The 20,761-nt window shown below is 36.8% G+C and overlaps 1 protein-coding gene across 8 annotated transcripts in view; it reads left to right on the forward strand.

The window, feature by feature from the left end:
• MAP2 (microtubule associated protein 2) overlaps positions 1–20,761 on the forward strand; it is a 310,609-nt gene that overhangs the window by 252,420 nt on the left and 37,428 nt on the right. For 3 of the 8 annotated variants that reach the window (XM_031936514.1, XM_031936516.1, XM_031936519.1), the window contains exons 2-6: positions 1,167–1,280; positions 3,299–3,376; positions 15,356–19,069; positions 19,279–19,485; positions 19,657–19,791. In XM_031936514.1, the coding sequence (XP_031792374.1) occupies positions 15,364–19,069; positions 19,279–19,485; positions 19,657–19,791 (4,048 nt within the window). In that variant the 5' untranslated portion in view covers positions 1,167–1,280; positions 3,299–3,376; positions 15,356–15,363. Of the gene's footprint in view, positions 1–1,166; positions 1,281–3,298; positions 3,377–13,426; positions 13,673–15,343; positions 19,070–19,278; positions 19,486–19,656; positions 19,792–20,761 lie in introns of all 8 variants that reach the window. The other 5 variants (XM_031936512.1, XM_031936515.1, XM_031936513.1 and 2 more) reach the window with 4 other exon arrangements.

Consider the following 20,761-nt stretch of genomic DNA (forward strand, 5'->3'; position numbering starts at 1 on the left):
ATAGATAGATAGATAGATAGATAGATAGATAGATAGATAGATAGATATTGCTCAGTTGTGGCTAATCACTTGTTACATAGCTTCCAGCTATAATCAGAAATGGAATTACAATGATATATTTTAGATACACAGATAGCTAAGCAGGTCTGAGAGTGAGTATGTTTCCTTCATTCATACCATTAAAAGAGTTGATATATCTCTGTTAGTCATTCACTCATGACTGTTAGAAAGTTTTGTGATTATGTGTTTGTTATTTCTTCCATTGTTCTGCTTAGGAGAAAGAACATTATAATAGTCAGGGATGCTAAAAACTAGTTATTTGGCATCTCACAGACTGATCATTTTAATTTTGAACCCTCTTTTTTAAAAAAAAATGAAACTGAGATGATTTTATGTCATATGGCTTTAAAGATCTTTAAAACATCTACTATCTAGAAAAATCATAGTTCTTTAGAAAGAGACCATCTGACATATCATTGCCTCTTTACAATTTATCTTGTTTTCACTGATCCTGGATAATGCTATTTAACGACAAATATACATTTTGAGGCATCTTTTCATATTTTAAATAATGGTATTTCTGCAAATCAAGCACACAAGCTTATAAAAATTACATTTTTAGAATAGTATAAGAAAACTATAAAACAAATTTAAGTTAAATTCAAAATGAATCCTCTCTTCTCTCCTTGAATTTGTTTTACTAGGTATAAAGAAATTAAATTGTTTCTGTTTTTGTAAACAGCTTTTACAAAATAAAGTGCCAATTACCTTCACATTGGAGGTTAAGACTTCAACATATGACTTTGGGGGCAGGGGATACAAACATTCATTCTATTACAGAGATCTCATAGACTTCAGAGTTGAAAATAAATTTCTGTTGTTGAAGCCAAAAAAAAAAAAAAATGTTCAAATACCATATAAGTATTTTTTCTCAGTTCTGTGCTCATTTTGCTTGCTTAGCTTAGCTCCTAGAATACCAACTTCTTTTCTTCTTCTTCTTTTTTGTATATATGTGTTTGTTTTCTCTGCAATTATAAAAGTATATTGTACTTTGTAGGGGGAAGAAAATGGAATTCTAATCCACTATACTGTTTGGTTACTTTTCCTCTTGCTTTCTGTTTCAGACTTCTCATCATTATATTTTATTTTGTTACTGTTTATTACAGAGGAGGTGTCTGCAAGGATAGTTCAAGTAGTCACTGCTGAGGCTGTAGCAGTCCTGAAAGGTGAACAAGAGAAAGAAGCTCAGCATAAAGACCAGACTGCAGCTCTGCCTTTAGGTAAATGAGAAGATCCTCAGGTCAGGGACTGTGTCTGTTGCACCCTGATCACAGGATAAAGTCTTCATGTTCAAAAGATAGGCCATATCTTGTACTTCATCCTTACATGTAACATTCATCAGACACCTTAACTGGTTATGCACTAGGACCTATTTTCATCTTTTTCCACTGGTTCGTTGTAGTGTTTGCACAGTCTTTAGTTAGAGTGGTAAGCTTACAGTTAGACTTTTCCCTAAGGGGCCCTTAATTTTTTCATTTTCCGGACCACTAGAAATAGTTATTGTTAAAATAAAGCCAATGCATGATTTCATGACTCCACCCATAAAGATAATATACTAAAACTTTCATAAGAGATGATTATTTCCCTTTACAGGTTTTGGTGAATGATTATACTGTAGCCTTGTTTGGGTCTTCCTGAACTGACTACACAAAACCTATAGCCAGAGCTTTGTTATAATCATGAGTGACTTTGTATCTTATATGAAGTACTGAACTTCACTTGGTTCATCTAAGGGCGCTGAGAGAGTGCTGTTCTCTCCCTTAGTAACAAGACAAATGCCCTCTAGGCCAAGCAAGTCATGTAATGCACACTTGCCAAAGGAAGCACTCTTAGTCAAAGCCTTGCTGCCCCTACTCATAGATAGATGATAGATAGATAGATAGATAGATAGATAGATAGATAGATAGATAGATAGATAGATAGATGTACACGAAGAGATACAAGAAAGGAGACTGTCTTAAATTCAATATATATATTTATTTCACAGGTATATAGGCGCAAGTCATAGAAAGGTATGGTTTTAAAGGCCTAAAAATAGTACATATCCATTTCCCTCTCTTACAGTCTAATATATCTGTGATATTTGATTTTTTTATCAGTATTCCTTTAATTGTCTATTAAAAAGTAAGTAATAAAAATAATCTGCCCTCCCAGAATAATAGTTTAGAATACACTCAGTATTTTTAGTACTGTGGGTTTTTTTAATTATTAAGGACTATTTTTCTCTTAAAACACATAGATAAAAATTATCTAATCTAAAACATTAACCTTCAGTTTATTGTTCACTTTTATTCCTTGAAAGAAAAGAAAACTCAATTTTTAAAAACTTGAAATCTTAAAATACACCATGCAGAAGCCCATAGGATAAGGAACTAAAAACTCACCTGTCATCCCAAAGCTGCCTCTACTAACTACTTTATGAAATTGAAATTCCCCTAATACTTAAAATAGATTTAACCACTGGCCTGAAATGAGAAATATTTCCTTTTGAAATTTCTTACTGTCATATGAGGGGATCACAAATCATGTAAGTGTTTTGAAAAATAAAACTTAGATTATCTGTAAATGAATTACATCTTTTAGAACATTTTTCTCTGGTTCGTCTTCACGGGTATTGATGGCTAAGACCAGAAGTTTACTCAGCACATGGCTTTTGTCTGAAAGTTCGCTCAGGCTATGAAAGCTTATTTTTCCTTTTCTGAGAATACATACAGAAGATGGGTTTTGAAATTAGACTCAGTGAACAAAAGGTTGTTTAAAAAATATGTCCCCTAAAATAACTATGAGTAGTCAGTATAACACACGTTTCCAGATTGAGCAGTTGAACAATGGAGTTCTAATACTTTCTGCAGTCAGTAGCTGAATCCAGACTAAAAACGTCTGCCTGCCTGTGTGTGTTTTCATATGGTAAATTAGGGCCAAAATGAAATATTTTATTAATTGAACAGGTAGACACATTAATGAGATTAATGATGGAATTTTAGCAGGCATCTCTAATCTGTTTTTCTAGAGATGATAAAATCACTTTTTGGGAGAATATCAAATGCTTGTCTTACTTTTTAGGTTTTCAAAAATACATGAATCAGGTAATGGGCCTAAAAATCAAATGCAGCTTACTACTGAATCTTTTTCTGAATTTTATAGAGAGGTCTTTTTACAAATGGCAGAACTTCCTACACATCTACTAGCCTAAAAGGATTAATTATTGCATCTCATTTTTCCATTGTTTGATCTTTAGCAGCTGAAGAAACAGCTAATCTGCCTCCTTCTCCACCCCCATCACCTGCCTCAGAACAGACTGTCACAGTGGAGGAAGGTAAGGCCTATTGGACTTTTCAGCGTTTGTCTTCTGATAAAGGGTGAACAATGAACTTCAATCAGTAAGCTCTGGACTTTGGTATTGGTTAGTATGTGACCAAGTTTTGGAGCTATCTGTTTCAAATAATGAAGAAGAAACAAAGACTTTAAATAAATAATCACTTATTTTTATAAAAGCAGAAGTAGAGGAATTTGATAAATAAAAGAAATCTGCTTGATTAAGGAAGATAATTTTGTGTTCAGTTGCTAAAATAACTGTAGAGAACCCATTCACTTTAGAATGCTTTAACAAGGAAGATACAATTCTACCTTGTAAGTGACTGAACAAAAATTAAAATAAATATAAATGTAATCTCCATAATAGTAGGAGTCAGATTTATCGATGAAATCAACATTTCCTTATGAAAGTGTCAGGAATTATCTGTTTTGCTCACTATAATATTGCCAAGACCTTCCCCAGGGCTAGACCTGTAGCAAATTTAATAAATATTAATGAATAAATGAAGAAGTTAATGAATGAATCTGATATTGAGAGCATTGAACTGGAAACTGAGCTCATGACTCTTTCCTGTTGAGACCTGTTATTGTCCATGGATCTTTTTATAAACTTACTCACCATGGAATGTCATGTCAGCTTTTCATTTCTCATTGGTAAAACAGAAAGATGCCTTTGAACTATATTCATTCAGAATTTGAGATGAAAGGCACTACTTAAAAGGAAACAATTACTGGTTCTCTTAGACTAGTTAACGTTTGTTTATTGTTTGAGAGTTACAGGAAAAGGCAGAGGAGAACTAGGACTCCATTGTTGTTTCAATATTACTTAGTTTTCATATATTAAAACCAGAATTTTAGAAGTGTTTATTTTTATTTTTTTTTATTTTTTATTTTTTTGAGATGGAGTCTCGCTCTGTCGCCCAGGCTGGAGTGCAGTGGCCAGATCTCAGCTCACTGCAAGCTCTGCCTCCCAGGTTTATGCCATTCTCCTGCCTCAGCCTCCCAAGTAGCTGGGACTACAGGCGCCCGCCACCTCGCCTGGCTAGTTTTTTGTATTTTTTAGTAGAGACAGGGTTTCACCGGTTTAGCCAGGATGGTCTCGATCTCCTGACCTCGTGATCCGCCCGTCTCGGCCTCCCAAAGTTCTGGGATTACAGGCTTGAGCCACTGCGCCCGGCCCAGAAGTGTTTATTTTATTTATTTATACATTTGTTTTCCCTTTATACTGTGTTTAAGACTGAAGAACATTTATTTTAAATGACTTGTCTTTTTATCATTTGTAATTAGGTCCATTTAAAATATTCTTTGATTTCCTAAATATAAAAAATTGAATTAGTGAACCATATATTATCAACTCTAATATAATTTTATTTTGTTACAGATTTATAAACTTAAATTTATCTTAACAAGATTTTTCTTAAATTGAGCCCTTTTTCTTTTTTTCCAATTTACTGCCTGAAATAATAAACAAACTAAATTTTTCTGAGGAATAAAAGAAACTTTGGGGATAATAATCAGTGCATAGCAGCCAATGACTATTAGTTAATGTGATTTAATCTTTTAATTTGTAGGTTTGAAAAGTTACTTTTGACCTTATGTTTATCCATTCACTGGGCACATATTTACTGAGTCCTACAATGTTCCAAGTACTCTTCAAATTCTGAGTATATACTAGTGAACAAAATGACATGATCCCTGCTTTTAAAGAATACACTATAGCCCATAATCCCAGGACTTTGAGGGGCCTAGGCGGGCAGATCACTTGAGGTCAGGAATTCGAGATCAGCCTGGTCAACATGGTGAAACCTTGTCTCTACTAAAAATACAAAAATTAGCTAGGCATGGTGGCGCACGCCTATATCCCAGCTACTCAGGAGGCTGAGGCAGGAGAATCACTTGAATCCAGAAGGCAGAGGTTGCAGTGAGCCAAGATGGCGCCATTACACTCCAGATAGGACAAGACTCTGTCTCTAAATAAATAAATAAATAAAAACACTATCTAGTGAAGAACAGGAATCCAATAAATAAGCTTACCAATAATTTTAAATTGGATTAGCATTGAAAAAGAAAAGAATAGGGAGCTTTAAAATATTACAAGGGAAACCTTATTTTATTGGGAGGTGAAGGGATGGCTAAGTAGCTGAGACCAGAAGCATGAGGAGAAAGTGTTGGCCAAAGATAGAAAAAAAGCACAAGGGTGCTCAGGTGCCCAAGAAGATGAAGTGACCCAGGAACTGAAGGGGGTCCGTGGCTAATGGGTAGTGAGAAAGAGTAGAGCAGTGGAGGGGAGTGTGAGAGTAAGCTGTGGTCAGCTGGGGTCAGTGGCCTAGATTTCACTCTGAATGCAGGGGGAAGCCTGACATGACCCTTGTACCTCCTTCAGGCCATGGAAAATGTTTTTAAGCTCCTACTTAAAGCTTTTCAAGCATCAGAGAATCCTCTTAACCCAGAGAGGGATATGATGTTGACAGAATAGGTTTACTCCAAAAGTCAGCTTGAGGTCAAGTCATTTAATCTTCTTACTGTATATGGAATTTGGAACAGAAAAGAAAGAAGCAGTGTCCTCCCATCAATATGGGAATTCACCCAGCCTGCTTCCTGTAGGGTAATATGATGGATATAATGAAAGCATAAATAAAATGTAGAATCACCTTCACATTTGGGTAACTTAGGTGTCGACTTTCCAGAGTTCCCTAATATTTTGGAATTACTTTCTTCAAGCTGTTTCCAGATATTCAGGGAAAATACCAACTAACCTCTTATTGAAAGTAATTCAAAGTTATTTTCAAGCCAAACTTGTATTTTTAATTTTTTAAGCATTGAACTATCTGAAGTTCTTATTATTTCCTTTTAAATGTATAACCATTTTTTGAGTTTTAAGAAAAATAGATGTATATATTTTACAAACTCTACCTCTATAAAGACCAGATAATATTCTCACCTTAAATATGTAAAAGATTTGTGGTATAGACAAACTACTGCTTCTCTTTTATGTTAAGCCACACTTAAGTAATATACAAGTATTTTTTAAGTTTAGTTTTGTCAGAAAATAAATTAGTAACAAGTCACAAGACAGGATTGAACTGTTCAATTTTTCAAACCAAGTAGTTTGTAAATACTCAGCAATTCCATCAATATATTGCTTATAGCAGGTCAGGTGGAAAGGGAGCAGGTGGATTTTGCTGCCTTATCTAGCGGATTATTTACCCTCCTTGATACCCTCAAAGCAACTTTAATCTGAGGGTGTAGTGACTGCTGCAGTCTGATCCTTTTGTACAAATGGAAGAAAGCTCTTTTGTTAGATTAATTCAGCGATTTTGAGGATACGCTTTCTTTTTATTAATTATCAAACTTTTTAAAGCTGTTCTTTCCCAAAGGGAAAGCATGAAAGCTTCCACTAAAAATAATTTAAAATATTAATTACTATCATTTATGAATATTTATTATAATTAATGTAATATTAGTAATTCCCAGGACATGTGCTTATTCTGGAAAACATTTACAAGGGATTTTGATCAAAAAAATGAAACAAGCTGCACACTTAGGAAAGGAACTATGGTACAGTAAACCAAAACTGTACTGATTATTATGTTTTCAAATTAACCTCCTTTTTCTTTTTGGCCTAATCATAATAGTTGTCATTTGGACTGAGCTATTAGAATTTGGAAGGCTGTGAAGGTATGGAATAATCTGAACATAGAACCAGGATTCTTTCTGCCCTTTTAGGTTTGCTCCAGAATTCTAGGGTGGTGTTTTCCTGTGTCATGGATGTGGTGACCTAATCATCACTCATCTGAAAGTAGTTTTCTCTTTATGTCATTCTGGGGCAGCAGTAACAGTCAGCAGACTGAGGAGTCCTCAGTCAAAAGCTGGCAGAATGGAAAGGGCTTGGAAATATGGAGAACAATGTAAGTGCGGCCAGCAGCCATCAACCATATGCTGTGATGCCACAACAAGCAAAAAGCACCAAATCACTAACATTCCACAAGATGCAGTCTCCAAAGGAGGGTGGCATACCAAGGCTGGATTTTACATGGCAAGCCTTACATTAGCCCAGTGTAAATTTTCAAATGCTTTATTAAAAAAAAAAAAAATAGTTTGAATGAAAGCAAACTAGGGAAAGTTTATTCCTCCATTGAAAGCAGGTAAGCTTTATTTTTGAAGATTATAGTTATGCAGAAGAACTATGCGGAAGTTCAAGGTGTATAAGGTTACCCTGTTTTTAGCATAACACGTTATTAAATGAAATAGAATATTCTGTGGCAAAAGCAGAGTCCCCAGAAGCATGCCCACTTTTAGTAAAAGGATGCATGCATTCAATCCTGACCTCAACAGCAAACTGTTGTGAAATAAATTTAATTTTTCATATATCTCTCAACTCCAACTTTGATGTGTTAAATGAGGGGAAAGAACAGAGGTACCTGACAACTTGTTTGAGTACACTGAAGACACAGATGCTAAGATGTATGGAGTCAGACACTGTGCTTGGCATTTTCACAGATATCTTCTCATTTAATCCTCCCCGCAACCCACAAAGATAGATAATATTCATTTCCACTCCTTTGCCCAAAATGTCATGGTTTATGTCTGGATAAGTGGCTTATCCAGAATGCAAATCCAAATCTAAATTCTGCAGTCATGGTTGCACTACATCCGTGAGACTGTTTCTTATCAAGGTTCTTACTGTGAGACTATGGAAGTAAATTATCTTCAAATGAGAGTTATTTGTTACAAGCTACTATACTAATTTCCTTTAAGAAAAAAAAAGCTTAAAAATAAGTGTTCCATTTATTATTTATTTATTTAAAATTATTATGTCTTCCATCTCCGTTGAGAGTGATCCAGATGCACCTGCCACGCACAACACCATAAGGAATGAGAATCTAATGTCTTCTATCATTATCATTAGAATCAAGTGCCCTGTTTGGATTAGCCCTCCCTGGTCACCATAAAGCATAGCTTCCCCGGCATATCTCTAGAGCTTGTAACGTAGATGGACTTCAGGCTTACAGGTCTTTGACAGAGACTTGGAGTACACACAGCTCACAGTACCAAGAGAAGATTGGACTTTGCCAGATACTCTTTTTGAAGTTGCCTTGGTCCCAGGCCAGACAAGTACTACAAAGAAGCTACTTTTTCCACTGGAGCTTTCAAAATTTGTAGTGTTCTTTTTGTTGTTTTCTGATTAGAGTGAAAGTTTTCAGAATAGAAAATACCATTTTTTAAAATGCTATAGATCTGAAGCTAGGCTCTGGACTGTTTTTAAATTTTGGCACTTTCACAAAGAACAATGACAACAAGAAAGAGGTGGCCAGAATCTGCAAAAGGTTAAAACATCCAATGAGTATTGCCTTTACTCTTAGCTTGAAATTCTTCAGTTTTATACTATAGTCTGCTGTACCTTCCAGAAAATAAATGTTGAAAAGCAGAGAGGAACATATCCCATTTTCATTTATTGATCATGAAAGTACCCCATTGAACCTGTCAGGAGTTTTAGAAGAAACTTGCATACATGGGGAGTTTACAGCCCCAGAGATCCACTGAGAGAAATATGAATGGCTAGGACATGTGACAAGCCAGGGCTATGATTCAGTCAGTGTTGTAGGCCAGATCTTGGACAATTATCTGCTCAGCTGCGAAATCGTGCCGAGTTGAACTAAGAATACCAAATGTTATTTTAGGCTTCTGCTATCCCATGATATAAAAAGCACTGTGGCTGAGAAAGTTCTGAGCATCTATCCAGAAACATCTTCCATGGAACAATCAGTAAATAATGTGCTTGAAAGATTAAATGTATTCTCTCTACAAAATGTTATTTTAGTAGCCTCATGATTTCAGACTTATTTCTAGTTGTCATCACTTGGTTGCCAAAAATAAGTTACTGTCCTAAAAATACAGTATATTTGCAAATTAATGTTATAATTTTGTCTTCTTAAAATCTGATATAAATAAAAACTGTACCGATAGATACTATAGATTTTGTTCTTCTTATTGAGAGTCATGAAGTTTTAAATTGATTTCTCAATATAAGTAAATAGTGATTAGCAAATTTAGTAACCACCACATAGGCCTGAGATATAATGTCTGCATCACATTGGAAGCCAAGTGCTCATTGAATTATACAAGAATCCAAATGCTAAGCAGACTGATCTACAGTTGTATATTTAAGGAGATATATTTAAATAATGCAAATTTCCTAGGCAAGATGCAGGAAAGAACAGAAATGAGAGTAGTTACGTTAGCATTTCAATAAGAAACATGCAATAAGAGATCTGAGACATGAAAAACAGCCAAGAGCCAGTGGTACAAATGAAACTACATGGAATAAAGTCTTGATGAATCTGTAGCCGACTCTGCAGAAATTTTCAGCTAATTGTATCTCTACTAAGCTTTCAGGAGGGAAACAAAACATAAGAAAGCAAGTTTATAATATTAGAGGCTTTCTTAAAACAGTATACTTTCACTGTCCTGCAAATCAGAACCCTGTTTAAAATGATGTCCCTAGGTACTACATTAGCCTTAGCATCCAAAGAAAGAGCTATGCTGACTGCTCATTTCTTATTAAGGTAGGAAAGAGGAATAATGCATTGTAGATTTTTCTTAACAGGACTGAAATTAAAAATGACTTTCTGGTTAAAGTTATTAACTAGAATTAAATTAACCAAAATACTAACTACTTGTGCATCCTAGATAATTAAGGCTATGTTTTAAACAGGACTATTTTCTTCATAATCTTACAGGCATTAAATCCTAACAACTTTCTTCTTTTTTAACTTATAAATATATTGATATAAGCACAAGTAGAGTTAACCTTCATGAAACAATTTCTTCCAAAGAATGCATTTGTTTTGTAAGGCTTTGTTTCTATTCCAACGTTTCCTTGGTTATTCTGACTGTTTGAGAGGAATGTATAGATGATTTTTATTTTGCAGCAGGACTGTCAATGCTTTTGGTTCACTTAGATCAATGACAAACTTGCTTAAGGGATAGGTGGAATTGAGTGGTTACTGAGGCATGAAACATTCACTGTCTCCCATCCTCCATCAGCTTGATCTTGCTAATTTCCCTTCATCCTGCTGTGCTGCTTCTGTGGCCCTTCGTGTCCTTGTGTAGGTGTTTGTCTCGTCCGTCTGATCTTGTGTCTGTGTTGTCCAGTTCTCCCTGCAGTTTCTTCCTGTGTGTCTGTTTGTAGATGAAGGGGCTGAGGATCAAGTGGGTCCTCTACACAGGTTCCCCAGCCATGAACCTGCCACCAGCGGGGAGAGGCGTAGACTCCTAGCCCCCTCCATCTCGGTGTCTGTGCCTGATGATGACCCTTACAATTCCGATGAGGAGTACTATGAGCATCCTTTGTTCAGCTCAGAATGGACCACCTCTATTGTGCTCCCCAGTGTCACAGCGCAGAATGCAGAGGCCCACTTAGGCCAGGAGAAAGGTGAACCAAGCATGGTCCCCTTTTGCTCCTCCTCCCCGGCCTGCAGCTTTGACCACCTGCATCATGTTAAGTGTGCCTTCATACAGGGTGGGAGGGATAGGAGCCTGTTTTCTCTGCATGAAAGTGAAGTTCCTATATAAGTTGAATCTATCCAAATGCCTTAACAATTTATATAAAAGAAGCCTTACTGGAGGCATGTGAGCACTTCCTTTTTCTGTATCATTGCTTCTGAGAAGAAAGAGAGAGAGAGAGAGAAGAAAAAAAATATTCCGTTAAAGTATGACTTCTTTCTGCTCCCTGCCAATAATCAGCTGGGGAAGAACATATTCTTACCCAAACCAAACAAGATGACTCTTAATATAATTTTTTTACTCCTTAGACACATAATATTACTATTAAATAGTGTCTTTAAATAGCATTAGCTTTCTTTTTAGTGCTATATTAATATGATAGATCTTTAAAAGAGAAAGAATGAAGAATCTGTTTAGAGCAGAATAAATGTTACAGAAACAATGTACTTCCCCATATCATGTAATCATCTACAGAAACTACAGAGGCTTCCCCAGGTGACTAAATCTTGGCCCACATCAGTAGAGCTGGACTAAAATGAAGGAAATGATTCAAAGCTTTTGTCATTCTAGCCTTATAAAGCTGGGAGACTCAAGTGTATAATTGGTTATTGTGAGGATAAAATAAGTAGGTGATGGGTTGCAATATGTCTCATTCTAACTAGGTAGTTTTGGTAAAGAAAAAAAAGGTACAGCTAAATATATTTTTGCTTAGGCGAAGAGTTTATTTCCAAAAGGGACAGTATTTAATATGAAAGCAGATAGTTCTAAAGCAATAAGGAATAAGCTTACAGCTCACCAACTACTGTCATCATAATAAGCATCTTCAAGGACCCTTTTGAAAAGAGAACACCAATAGCTCAGGCTCTCCGATAAAGAAATATAAGTCCTATTAAGTGAAACTAGGTTCTTCTAAACTAAATTTCTAAAATATGTGTGTTTTTAAATAAGGAACAATTGTAGTGGAAATAAATATGATTTATACCAAATGAGAAAATGGAAAGCTAAAAAGCTACATGGATTTGAAAACATGTAAATTAACTTGATTAGACTTTATTCAAAAAGGTAACATTATAATGCAGTTATATTAAAATTCTTTTACTTGTAATCAAAATCTATGGCATTATAAAATTTTCCTAAAATAACAACTTAGAATCTAAATTTTTAAAATGCTACTTAAAATTCCATAATTACAAAAATAAAAATGAGTGCTAAATGTGAAGAGGTAGATAATGTAGCTTTTTTTTCTCTCTCTCTCCCTCTGTTTCTCTCTGAGGATATTAATATTTCTAAAAAAAAAAAAAAAAGAAAATTCCTTTTCTTCTTATCTGTAGTCTTTCCCTCGGGGCCATTTAACAATGCACAATTATTTCATAAGAATTTTGTAAGAATCTTCCATTTACAAAACTATAAAACAGCTCATATATTTCTCTCTAATTCCTTAAGTGACAAAATGGGATTTACTTATTTTTACTGACATTTCAAGTGTTAATGAGAAACAAATTAGTGCAATAACTCATGAACTTGAAAAGTTTATCTTTACATCTTAAATGTTAACTTTTTTATTTGATATACATGGTTTGGGGGGTGGTTATTTTGGCTGTTTGATTGCCACTCAATGATCTTTCCTTGATGATTTTGTTTTGAATTACAGAAATAAGACTTTATTACTAATGTGCATATTTTTTCTTTAGCGTCAAAGAGAATTGTACATGAACTGATATTTACTGATATTTCAGGGAGTTAAACGATATGATAATAGTTGCATCCCAGAGGTACACTTTTCTAAGCAGATTTAAATTTAACCTTGACCTTGTTTTTAACATATTTTATTTTACTTACTCCTTGAAAATGTTCATTTTCTCCAACATCATAATGCAATGAAGCTAACATAACTTGACTTAGGTAGTCCCTTACCTTGTAAATGCTAAATAAATTGTATTTTAAGTAAATTTGGTGGACTTTGTGATAAAGCTGTTAAGGTAGTTGGTTGGATATTCTTTTGAGGCAAGGCTTTTTTTATTCCCAAAGATTTCTTTAGCAAAATTTGCACATTTTAAATAAAGCAGCCGGGAATTCTTATGTAGGGGCTTCCTGCATTGGCGAAAACAGCACATGTCTAACAAATTTAAAGACTTTTTTTTTTCAGTACATCAGTACATCCATCTTTTCACAACCATCTGTTATCCGGCAGCACCATCTCTTATTTCCAGCAAGCTTTCCACATGCGTGCAACTTACTGCCGTTTCCAATAAGGGTAATCAATCAATACAACCCTTTCAGCTCTCAAATTTTAAAATAAATTGCCTTTTAATGAGACTTTAAAAGTCATCACTATTAGCAGATTATACGTCATAGTTTTCCAACCAGTACATAATGTATGTTGCATTAGAATATTAATTTGTTCATCCAAACGGTAAAATAAAAAAGACAGCTGAGGTCTTCATGAGGTCATTCTAATGGAGCTGAAAGTGTTCCTTTAGTAATATTTCTGTCGTTTCATGTATTGTTCTGTGGTCATGATGTCAACATCTTTTTCATCCCCAAGAAGAAGAAACACTAGAGAGTCGGATGGCTGAGGAAGAGAAACCTGCTGCTCTTCCTGAGAAAGAGTGTGGGGCTGCTAAGTCCTCAGACCAACCTAAAGGCCTCAGTAAGGGCCAAATGGAGTCTAGTGCGGAGACCCAAATAGTTCCCGAAGAGAGTGCCCCGGCAGGGGCCCCACATGAGAAAAGTGTAAAAGAGGTCAAGGAGGTGTCTCCAGAAGTAAAAACCCCTTCCTCTGCTGGGGAAGGTGTGTCTTTCTCAGGATTTGCATGTGTTTTGTTGCAAATGATCTCTCCAGTGGCTTACCAACCTGATGCCTTTCCAATGCTATTTCGCTATTTCATCGCTGGGTCTTATGATAACAAGTCCACTGTTGTAGGCTTCATGTGCAGAGAGTGTGGCTTGCGCAAGTGCCGTGTGGCAGCTTGGTTTTCCAGTGCTGTAGCTGATTCCTGGTTTTCCTTTGCCATGATACAATACGCTTTGCAGCCAGGCTGATGATGCTATGTGAGCTTCTGTTTTTATTTTATTATTTTATTTTTTTTTCCCGCCCCCCCCCCCCATCTCAAATGTTTGCCAGTCACATTGCTAATACATGTATATTTTTGTTTTTATTTTGGGGACAGCAATTCATATGCTTTTATTTCAAATCGTACAGTTGGATTTTGGCACATAGAGGCTTAAATGGTGGAATCGTTTTTGTTTGCAACCAAAATGTGCTATATTTTTTATGCTTCAATGAATACTGGTTTGATTTTCTTGAGCTCCTGCTGATGCTTTTCATATCATTTTCTCCCCATGGCAGCCAACCCTTCTGATCATCCCCATATCTCTTGAGTTTTCATTCATCTAACCTTTATTAGAAGTTCATAAAGTATTTTTTTTCTATTGTTACAACAGGACACATAAGTATATAAGGTAATGATGATCCATACACTTGCTCTTTTAGAGATGGTTGAATTTTATTATTTTATAAAAATGTGTTATCTAATTTCTGTGGAGCACCTCTAGAGCCAATACTGGCCAATGCTTCACCAGTTGGTCATGCTGCAGGGATTGAGGTCATGACCATGGGAATAAAGTTATTTCAATAGTTGACTGTTTTGAAAAGTTTGTTACTCACATGATTTCCCAGTATCAACAGTGTAATTCAGATTTTCTTATATCTATTGTACAGACTAAATAATGATTAGGAATTTAAATTTTTAAATATGTGATCGAAACTGGCTTGTAAATTCTTAAGTCATATCATATAAAATTGATAGCAAATATTTACTTACATTTCTGAAATTTAATTTCAGATGAATTCTAAAAATTTATGCCAGTAACCTGTGGATGCCTAAAGAATTGGCCCTGACATTTGTTGATCAAGTTAACTGAAACTATTAACATTACATCATTGTGCATTACTTGGCCCTCTGCCCATAGCCTACCAATTCATTTTTGAATGATAAAACCAATGAAAATGTTCAGTAGAAATCAAGTCTTATCTATATTTAGTCCTTACTAAATATTTTTCTGTACCCTAACTTAGCTGCTTACTCAATATTCATTAGCTTATAACCTTTATGTATAGAAAGCACATGAATTTTGTTTCTTCTATAATACGCATCACATAATGTTTAGGAGAGAACAAAAAAAAAACAAAAACAAAAAAGAGAAAAGAATATCCAGAAATATACTGTTCTTACAATTCCTTTGCACATTAATTTAAAACTAGAGTTCTTTTTAGTAATAGTACACATAAATCTCAGTCCTGACCTTTTCATACTGATTTTTACATGGGTAGCATGCTTGCATGTTCCATAATTTTTGTTGTTATTCTACCATTCATTTATCACTTCAAAATATAATTTTAAGCTTATTTCCTGAATGCACTTGCCTATTATTTGTTTAAAAATCAACCCGATTACTTCAGATTTACTTACAGCCTCGAAGATGGAGTTCCATGATCAGCAGGAATTGACTCCCTCTGCAGCTGAGCCTTTAGACACGAAGGAAGAGGAGTCAGAGAAGCAAAGTAAGCCTGGTGAAGACCTTAAACATGCTGCCTTAGTTTCTCAGCCAGAGACAACTAAAACTTATCCTGATAAAAAGGACATGCAAGGCACAGAAGAAGAAAAAGCACCCCCAGCTTTGTTTGGGCACACTCTTGTTGCCAGCCTGGAAGACATGAAACAGAAGACAGAACCAAGCCTTGTAGTACCTGGCATTGACCTCCCTAAAGAGCCTCCAACTCCAAAAGAGCAAAAGGACTGGTTTATCGAAATGCCAACAGAAGCAAAAAAGGATGAGTGGGGTTTAGTTGCTCCAATATCTCCTGGCCCTCTGACTCCCATGAGGGAAAAAGACGTATTTGATGATATCCCAAAATGGGAAGGGAAACAATTTGATTCTCCCATGCCAAGTCCCTTTCAAGGTGGAAGCTTCACTCTTCCTTTAGATGTCATGAAGAATGAAATAGTTACAGACACATCACCCTTCACCCCTGCCTTTTTACAGCCAGATGACAAAAAATCTCTGCAACAAACCAGTGGCCCAGCTACTGCCAAAGATGGTTTTAAAATTGAAGAGCCTCATGAGGATAAACCTGACAAAATGGCAGAAGCACCACCCTCAGAGGCAATGACCTTACCCAAAGATGCTCACATTCCAGTTGTAGAAGAACATGTTACAGGGAGAGTTTTAGAGGAAGAAAAGGAGGCCATAAATCAAGAGACTGTACAGCAGAAAGATACTTTCACCCCCAGTGGCCAGGAACCTATACTTACTGAAAAGGAACTTGAGCCGAAACCTGAAGAAAAAACCACCATTTCTGACAAAGAAGCTGTGCCGAAAGAGAGTAAACTCCCAAAACCTGCAGATGAAGAAGCAGGCATAATTCAGACCTCCACAGAGCATATTTTCTCAGAACAGAAAGACCAAGAGCCTACCACAGATATGTCGAAACAGGACTCGTTCCCTGTAAGTTTGGAGCAAGCAGTTACAGATTCAGCCATGACCTCTAAAACACTGGAGAAAGCCATGACCGAACCATCTGCATTAATTGAAAAGAGCTCAATTCAGGAACTTTTTGAAATGAGAGTTGATGACAAAGATAAGATTGAAGGGGTTGGAGCTGCAACATCAGCTGAGCTTGACATGCCATTTTATGAAGATAAATCAGGAATGTCCAAGTACTTTGAAACATCTGCCTTGAAGGAAGAAGCAACAAAAAGCATTGAGCTAGGCAGTGATTACTATGAACTGAGTGACACTAGAGAAAATGTCCATGAGTCTATTGATACCATGTCTCTCGTGCATAAAAATGGTGACAAGGAGTTTCAAACAGGAAAAGAACCCCAGCCCAGTCCTCCAGCACAAGAAGCAGGGTACAGCACTCTCGCACAGAGTTATCCATCTGATTTACCTGAAGAACCCAGTTCTCCTCAAGAAAGAATGTTCACTATTGATCCAAAAGTGTATGGAGAGAAAAGGGACCTCCACAGTAAGAATAAGGACGATTTGACCCTCAGCAGGAGTTTAGGACTTGGTGGTAGGTCTGCAATAGAGCAAAGAAGCATGTCAATCAATTTGCCTATGTCTTGCCTAGATTCCATAGCCCTTGGATTTAACTTTGGTCGGGGACATGATCTTTCTCCTCTGGCTTCCGATATTCTAACCAACACTAGTGGAAGTATGGATGAAGGGGATGATTACCTTCCAGCCACCACACCTGCACTAGAGAAAGCCCCTTGCTTCCCTGTAGAAAGCAAAGAGGAAGAACAGATAGAGAAAGTAAAAGCTACCGGAGAAGAAAGTACTCAAGTGGAGACATCATGTGAGTCTCCTTTCCTAGCCAAAGATTTTTACAAAAATGGTACTGTCATGGCACCTGACCTGCCTGAAATGCTAGATCTGGCAGGCACAAGGTCAAGACTGGCTTCTGTGAGTGCAGATGCTGAGGTTGCCAGGAGGAAATCAGTCCCATCAGAGACTGTGGTTGAGGATAGTCGTACTGGTTTGCCCCCAGTAACTGATGAAAACCATGTCATTGTAAAAACGGACAGTCAGCTCGAAGACCTGGGCTACTGTGTGTTCAATAAATACACAGTCCCATTGCCGTCACCTGTTCAAGACAGTGAGAATTTATCAGGGGAGAGTGGTTCCTTTTATGAAGGCACTGATGATAAAGTTCGAAGAGATTTGGCCACAGACCTTTCATTGATTGAAGTGAAACTGGCAGCAGCCGGAAGAGTCAAAGATGAGTTCAGTGTTGACAAAGAAGCATCCGCGCATATTTCTGGTGACAAATCAGGACTGAGTAAGGAGTTTGACCAAGAGAAGAAAGCTAGTGATAGGTTGGATACTGTAATAGAAAAGAGTGAAGAACATGCTGATTCAAAAGAACATGCCAAGAAAACTGAAGAGGCTGGTGATGAAGTAGAAACATTCGGATTAGGAGTAACCTATGAGCAAGCTTTGGCCAAGGATTTGTCAATACCAACAGATGCATCCTCTGAGAAAGCAGAGAAGGGTCTTAGTTCAGTGCCAGAGGTAGCTGAGGTAGAATCATCCAAAAAGGTGGAACAAGGTCTGGATTTTGCTGTCCAGGGTCAACTAGATGTTAAAATTAGTGACTTTGGACAGATGGCTTCAGGGCTAAACATAGAAGATAGAAGGACAACAGAGCTAAAACTTGAGGCTACACAGGACATGGCCCCCTCATTGAAAGCACCACAGGAGGTAGATGCATTTATGGGTGTCGAGTCTGGCCACATGAAAGAAGGCACCAAAGTTAGTGAGACAGAAGTCAAAGAGAAGGTGGCCAAGCCTGACTTGGTGCACCAGGAGGCTGTAGACAAGGAGGAGTCCTATGAGTCTAGTGGTGAGCATGAAAGTCTCACCATGGAGTCCTTGAAAGCTGATGAGGGCAAGAAGGAAACATCTCCAGAATCATCTCTAATTCAAGATGAGATTGCCGTCAAACTGTCGGTGGAAATACCTTGCCCACCTGCTGTTTCAGAGGCTGATTTAGCCACAGATGAGAGAGCTGATGTCCAGATGGAATTTATTCAGGGGCCAAAAGAAGAAAGCAAAGAGACCCCAGATATATCAGTCACGCCTTCTGATGTTGCAGAGCCATTGCATGAAGCAATCATATCTGAACCAGCAGAGATTCAGAGTGAGGAAGAAGAGATAGAAGCCCAGGGAGAATATGATAAACTGCTCTTCCGCTCAGACACCCTTCAGATTACTGACCTGGGTGTCTCAGGTGCCAGGGAGGAATTTGTGGAGACCTGCCCAGGTGAACACAAAGGAGTGATTGAGTCTGTTGTGACCATCGAGGATGATTTCATCACTGTAGTGCAAACCACAACTGATGAAGGGGAGTCAGGGTCCCACAGTGTCCGTTTTGCAGCACTAGAGCAGCCTGAGGTGGAAAGGAGACCATCTCCTCATGACGAAGAAGAGTTTGAAGTAGAAGAGGCAGCTGAAGCCCAGGCAGAACCCAAAGATGGTTCCCCAGAGGCTCCAGCTTCCCCTGAGAGAGAAGAGGTTGCATTTTCTGAATATAAGACAGAAACCTATGACGATTACAAAGACGAGACCACCATTGACGACTCCATCATGGACGCTGACAGCCTCTGGGTGGACACTCAAGGTGTGCATTATTATTATTATTTTTTAAAATTTTCTACTCTCAACTCAAACACAATAACCTTATGGGATTTTTTTTTCACTTAAACACTTTAAAATACCTCTTTATCTCTTTGTTTTGCATTTTGTTAAATATACAAAGGATTTTGTACACTTGTTACTAATGTTTTCACTGTTGTTGTTGTTGTTGTCATGATTTGCTTTGATCCACAGATGATGATAGGAGCATCATGACAGAACAGTTAGAAACTATTCCTAAAGAGGAGAAAGCTGACAAGGAAGCTCGGAGATCATCTCTTGAGAAACATAGAAAAGAAAAGCCTTTTAAAACCGGGAGAGGCAGAATTTCCACTCCTGAAAGAAAAGTAGCTAAAAAGGAACCTAGCACAGTCTCCAGAGATGAAGTGAGAAGGAAAAAAGGTTCATTTAACAATCACTTCTTTAAAAATGTTTTTGAAGTAATTCATTATTACTTTTTTGCAGAAGAACTGCCTAACAGTGGTAACTAATTATTTATAAAATTTCGTTCGGTTTTGCTCCAAGTGTTTATTTTTTCCTGATGGTATGCTTTTTGTGTTTTCTTATTCATAGCAGTTTATAAGAAGGCTGAACTTGCTAAAAAAACAGAAGTTCAGGCCCACTCTCCCTCCAGGAAATTCATTTTAAAACCTGCTATCAAATATACTAGACCAACTCATCTCTCCTGTGTTAAGCGGAAAACCACAGGTGACTGTTCAATTCTGCAATGTGACTGGCAAACATAGACATGTATTTTTTAAAAAATCTCATTACTGTAGCAGCTTCTTCATTTTGTTTTTCTTCCAAGAATCTCAGCAGTCATGAAAAATTTGCTATTAAGTGTCTTGTATCATTATTCTTTTTTTCCCCCTCCTTACAGAAAAGGTCATGACCATCTGTTTCTTTGTCATGCTCAGACATAACAGTGCGTGATTGTATCTTGGCATTGTGCTCTAGTGTCACGTTCTGGGGATTCCTATTTTCATTCTGTGTGTTTGGTTAGACGATGGCGATGAATTTAACTGTGGTATGCATTCTCATTATTTTGCTTATTTATCCCTCTCATGCTTAAACTCATAAATATTTGTCCTATTTTCTACATTGTTACTGCCAAATCTGTTACTGATGTTGATGAATTTATTGAAAACCACCAAGAATGTGTAGTGATTTAGATACTGAAAATGAAAAGCAAGCCAGGAAGTGAAATTGTGGTTTACAAAATTACTATGACTTTGCTTTCGTTGGGGGGGAAAAAAAAAGAGAAAACAAAATTTTCTGGTAATTATATCAGATTTTATTCCTTATATCCAAAATTAACAAGGTTTTCACTCTACTGAACTACATCTCTTAGCTGACCTTTTGTCATGGAGATTTTCTTAAATATGTTGGCTCCAAACTACTTGACTTTTCTATATAATTTAGTATTCAAAAATTTGAAGTGAAAACTCTTCCTTTTTGGAGGAACTTAAGTTAGAAATAAACTTCGGTTTATTTTTACTTTGCTACCTACTTTTTTTTTTTTTTTTTTCTTGAGACAGAGTCTCGCTCTGTCACCCAATCTGGAGTGCAGTGGCGCGACCTCAGTTCACTGAAACCTCCGCCTCCTGGGTTCAAGCAGTTCTTCTGCCTCAACCTCCTGAGTAGCTGGGATTACAGGTGTGCACCCAGCTAATTTATA

The sequence above is a fragment of the Piliocolobus tephrosceles genome, chromosome 11 (genome assembly GCF_002776525.5).
Source record: "Piliocolobus tephrosceles isolate RC106 chromosome 11, ASM277652v3, whole genome shotgun sequence".
NCBI lineage: Eukaryota > Metazoa > Chordata > Mammalia > Primates > Cercopithecidae > Piliocolobus > Piliocolobus tephrosceles.